Raw genomic sequence first — 5528 nt, forward strand, 5'->3', positions numbered from 1 at the left:
TGAAAATAGGGGTCGGGCTGTGGGTTTTTTTAAAAATAGATCGGGTAAAAAAAAGAAATGGGTCGTTTTAATCTGGTGTTGCCACGTAGCACTCCATCCAAAATAGGGGTATTTTTATTTCAAAGTATGACAATAAGGGTATTTTGTTCCAAAGTATGACGGTAGGGGTATGGATAGCCCAATAATATAATGAAAGGTACAGGTAAATAATATTTGAAAGTAGAGGGGTATATTTAACCCTTTGCCGTTGATTGATTAGAACGAACGTACCACCTATAGCATACAAAGCAGCAATTCTACCACCACTCAATTTTAATATTAATGTTGACCAGTCCTTTTCGAAAATGCTATACTTTGTTCAACATTTCAAAATTTTATTTTATGACTTGTGCTACTTTGCTTTAGCTAGTTTTTTCTTTTTCTTTTTTTTTTAATTGGGACTCTCTGTTACTGCAGGGTCTAGCATTGTTGTGAAGGATACGGAGAGTCATTCTCCACATTAATAGAAGCTGACATTTTTCTCCGGGTTATCGTGATGGTTTTCAGTGAATTGAATGTACAAATTGACTCTTTCTCATCCTTGTATTTGATTTTGAAACTGCTGATTTATTATGTATCTATTTAGTATGACTAATATTACAGCTTTTATGAAGCTTCTTGATGAAAAGAAAAAGTTATAAAAAAGATTTTATTAAGAGAAGGGTAGTTTAGTGTAGAATATTGAGAATGGGTATTTCTATCATTTCACAGGTTGTCTCCACTAACCACCGTGAAAGTGATTATATTAGTTAAATACTGTACATCTCAGTCGGTTAATACATAGTTTCATTTCTTCTCTTTCTTCTCTCTACTTTTTCTCTCTACAACCTCGCTTGATCCTTTAATTCTTCAGTTGCATGTGTATGACTCCGAGTTCATTATATTAGATCTCGGATTCTATCATGGTATCAGAGCGATCGATCTAAATTTAGGACAAAATTCTTCAAAATTCCAGTAGGAAGCCATTGCTGAAGCTGCTTCCATGGGAGAACCAGAGATTGAAATTTCTCGAACTGATCACAATCATCCTTTGTACTTGAGAGAATCGAACACACCTGGTGTAGAGTTCATCGACATAAAACCCACAGGACAAGAAAATTATGGTCTGTGGAGTCGAGCTATGCGAACAACATTATTGGTGAAAAATAAATTAGGTTTCCTAGAAGGAACCTGGGTAAAAAGCTCTTTCAAAGATGAATTGGCAAATCAATGGGATATATGTAACGTTGCAGTGCTGTCATGGATCGAAAAAACAGTGGCGGTGGAATTTCAACCTAGTATCATTTATGCATCAAATGCGTCGAACGTTTGGGGCGAATTTAAGGAACGATTTGATAAATCGAATCTAACTCAGACTTTTCGACTGTGGAAGATGATAGGGTCATTAACTCAAGGTACTGATTCAGTCACTGTTTATTACTCAAAAATGAAAGATTTATGGGATGAAATGGATTTGTTAGTGGTAGGATCTGGATGTGATTGTGAGGAGACGAGGCCTTTTATTGAACAATTCAGAAATCTAAAACTTTTACAGTTTTTAGTTGGTCTAAATGAAAGCTATGATCATGTGACAAGTCAGGTGCTACTCAAAACACCTATTTTGACAGTTAATCAGGCATATGCCTTGGTCATATAAGAAGAGAGTCAGAGAACTCTTGGAGCAGGGGAGCCTAATAACGATGCTTTGACTATGCTAGCTGGAAAGAATCAGACATTCAATCAAGGATTTAAGGCAAAACCAGGCTTGATTTGTGATTTTTGTGGGTATAAGGGTCACTTGAAGGAGAATTGTTACAAAATTATAGGATATCCTCCGGATTTCAAGAGTAAGAAGAAAGCACCAATACAAGGAGTCAAGCCTTATGCTAATGCTGCTACAACAGAAAAGGGAAATGCATCAAGCACACAGTCCACAAATGGGAATTTCCTCACAGAGGATCAATACAAGCAGCTGTTGAACCTTCTGAACAAACAAGACACAGGTGACTGTCACTCACTTATGGCAGGTATAAATGCATTGTTATCAAATGCTTTTGACTATGAATGGATATTAGATTCAAGAGCCTCACATCATATTACCTTTCATAAGGAGATTATGCATGATGTTAAGGATTGTAATGCACACAATGATAGTGGAGTGCAAGTACCAACAGGGAATAAGTGTCAAATAACTCATACATGAAATGTTTCTATATTGGACAACCAACTTTTGATGGATGTTTTACATGTTCCTGACTTTAAGTTCAACTTATTGTTAGTTTCAAAATTGACCAAGGAACTATGTTGTGTTGGAATGTCCTTCCCTGACTTCTGTGTACTGTAGGGTCTTTATAATGAGAAGGTGATGGGGATTGCTAAGGAATCACGTGGATTATACTTTTGTAGAGGAGATTAATGCCTACAGCAGCAATGGTTACCAAAAATGCAAATAATTTAGTTCTTTGGTATATGAGACTGGGGCATCCTTCAACAAATGCAATACAACATATTCAACAGGTAAAGAACTCAGTGGACAATGCACAACTATGATATATGCCCCTTGGCTAAGCAAAGCAGGCTAAGATTTCCATTATAGTAATAATACTGTTAGTAGTTTCCAGCTTGTTCATGTATATATATGTGAACCTCATAGGGTACCTACTCATGACAAAAAGTACTATTTTGTTATAGTGGTAGATGATTACATTAGATTTACTTGGATATGTTTGTTGCAATCAAAGAGTGAAGTAATAGTTATCTTGAAGAATTTCTTTTCAATGGTCAAAAATCAGTTTGGAGTGACTGTTAAGACATTGAGATCTGACAATGGCACTGAATTCTTCAACTCCAATTGCAATGAACTATTTTCTTCATTAGGAATTGTTCATCAGAGTACTTGTCCCTACACACCTCAACAGAATGGGGTGATAGGAAAGAAGCATAGACACATTCTAGAAGTAGCTAGAGCTATGAAGTTCCAAAGTTCAATTCCTAATAGATTTTGGGGGGAGTGTGTTAAGACTGTTGTGTACCTACTTAATAAATGGCCTACTTCTATTTTAAAAGGAAGATCACCACATGAGCTTCTATACAACAAGCCACTTGACATAAATCATCTTAGGGTGTTTGGTTGCCTCTGTTATACTAGAAACCTTTCAAGAGGAGATAAATTCAGTCCAAGAGCAAATAGATGTATGCTGGTAGGGAATTGAACAACTCAAAAGGGGTACATGCTTTATGATCTAGAAAGAAAGGTCTTTATGGTCAGCAGGGATGTTAGTTTTAGAGAAAATATGTTTCCATTCAAAAATTCTGAGGTAGATTTTGCTGATTTATTTCCAAAGCAGCCAGAATTGATGGTACAATCTGCTCAGCCAAGCATTGAACAAGAACCAACAAGCAGCCTTGTCGATAATAACACTCAAGAACAAATGACACATGTTAAAAATTTGACAGAAACTCATAAGGATCATACTGACATAGTCCCAAGAGAGACATTTACAATAGATGCAGATACTTCACAAGCCAATTTAGATGAAACACCAATCCCATCATAACCATCAGAACTACCACCAATCCCTTCACAACCATCGGAACCATCCCTTCAACAACCACCAGTTCAGGAAGTATCTCATGAAGTTAGAAAAAAAGGGAGAATCTCAAAACCTCCTATTTGGCTAAAAGGCTATGTTACAACCAAAAACACTACTAATGAATATCTTTATCCACCATCCAAAGGTCTATACTATGGGAATCTGTCAACAAGATATCAATTCTATTTGAGGGCTTTTTCAGCATGCATTGGACCAAACTCTTTTAAGGAGGCAATTCAAGATGACAGATGGATTAAAGCCACGAATCATGAAATACAAGCACTTGAGGATAACAAGACTTGGGAACTGATTGAATTGCCTAAAGGAAAGCAAACTATTAGTTCTAAATGGGTATACAAAGTTAAGTAAAACAAATGGAGAGGTAGAAAGGTTCAATGCTCGTTTGGTTGCTAAAGGATACAACCAAAAGGAAGGACTTGACTATCATGACACATTCTCACCAGTTGCAAAAATGGTGACAGTGAGATTTGTTATCAGTATAGCCACTTCCAAAGGGTGGCCTCTATACCAAATGGATGTTAACAATGCTTTCTTACGGGGAGATATGTATGAGGAAGTCTACATGAGTATGCCTCAAGGGTCCACCAATCAGGGGGAGACCAAGGTATGCGGACTTCTCAAATCTTTATATGGCCTCAAACAAGCTTCTAGGCAATGTAATATTAAGCTTACTGAAACTTTAATAGAGAGTGGATACAAACAGAGTGGATTTGATCGTTCCTTGTTTACCAAAAGACAAGGAGATGGTTTAGTGGTGATTCTCATATATGTGGATGATTAACCAATTACTGGTAGTCATTCCACATTAATAGAAAATGCAAAAATAACCTTACATAATCGATTCAAAGTAAAGGATCTAGGGCAGTTGAGATACTTTCTTGGAATTGAGGCTATGAGATCAAAGAAGGGAACATTGTTTAATCAAAGAAAATATGTTTTAGAGCTTATTTCTCAAGTAGGGTTAAGTGGATGTAAACCTGCTAGAATACCTTTGGAGCTAAATCAAAAGTTTACCACTGTTGAGTATGATACTCATATGGGAAATGCAAATGATCCAGAACTTGAAGATGCCACTACTTATCAATAGTTGATTGGAAAGCTTCTTTATCTTACTATTACAAGGTCAGATATTAGCTTCGTAGTTTAGAGCTTGAGTCAGTTCATGCAAAGACCTAAACAATCACATTTGGAGGAAGCTTTTATAGTGGTTAGATATCTCAAAGGGTGTCCTGGATTGGGTGTGTTGCTGCCTGCTGAACCTATCACCAATCTGACTGCCTATTTTGATTCAGATTGGGCCTCTTGCCCTAACACAAGGAGGTCAGTCACTGGATATGTTATCAAGTTAGGAGAAGGACTCATTTCCTGGAAGTCCAAGAAACAACACATTGTTAGCAGGAGCTCTACAGAAGCTGAGTACTGGCACATGGCAGCACCAGTAGCTGAAGTAACTTGGATCATTGGCCTGTTGCAAGAATTGGGACTTACCATTACTCAACCCGTGTCCTTGTTCTGCGATAATAAGGCGGCGATCCAAATTGTTAACAATCCTATATTCTATGAACGCACTAAACATATTGAGTTAGATTACCATTTTGTACGCGAAAAAATCAAGTCTGGGCTCATACTTCCTCACCATGTTTCCTCTGCTCAACAGCTTGCTGACCTTCTCACCAAAGGATTATCTACTACTCAACACCACCTTCTCTTATCCAAGCTTGGTGTGTTTGATGCCTTTCACCCACCAGCTTGAGGGGGAGTATTAAGAGAAGGGTAGTTTAGTATATAGTGTAGAATATTGAGAAGGGGTATTTTTGTCATTTCACAGGCTGTCTCCACTAACCACCGTGAAAGTGATTATATTAGTTAAACACTGTACATCTCAGTTGGTTAATA

General features: G+C 37.2%; 2 protein-coding genes across 2 annotated transcripts; both read left to right on the forward strand.

Moving 5' to 3' along the window:
* Positions 1 to 1021: 1021 nt before the first annotated feature.
* On the forward strand, positions 1022 to 1675 carry LOC142162854 (uncharacterized). Its single transcript, XM_075219857.1, has one exon. It carries the CDS (start codon positions 1022 to 1024, stop codon positions 1673 to 1675), a length of 654 nt encoding a protein of 217 aa, XP_075075958.1.
* Positions 1676 to 1729: 54 nt separating this feature from the next.
* LOC142162856 (uncharacterized) lies at positions 1730 to 3230 on the forward strand. The gene is made up of 4 exons (XM_075219862.1): positions 1730 to 2182; positions 2363 to 2380; positions 2425 to 2535; positions 2760 to 3230. Exons 1-4 carry the CDS (start codon positions 1730 to 1732, stop codon positions 3228 to 3230), a joined length of 1053 nt encoding a protein of 350 aa, XP_075075963.1.
* The last annotated feature ends 2298 nt before the right edge of the window (positions 3231 to 5528 follow it).

The sequence above is a fragment of the Nicotiana tabacum genome, chromosome 1 (assembly GCF_000715075.1).
Source record: "Nicotiana tabacum cultivar K326 chromosome 1, ASM71507v2, whole genome shotgun sequence".
Classification (NCBI taxonomy): domain Eukaryota; kingdom Viridiplantae; phylum Streptophyta; class Magnoliopsida; order Solanales; family Solanaceae; genus Nicotiana; species Nicotiana tabacum.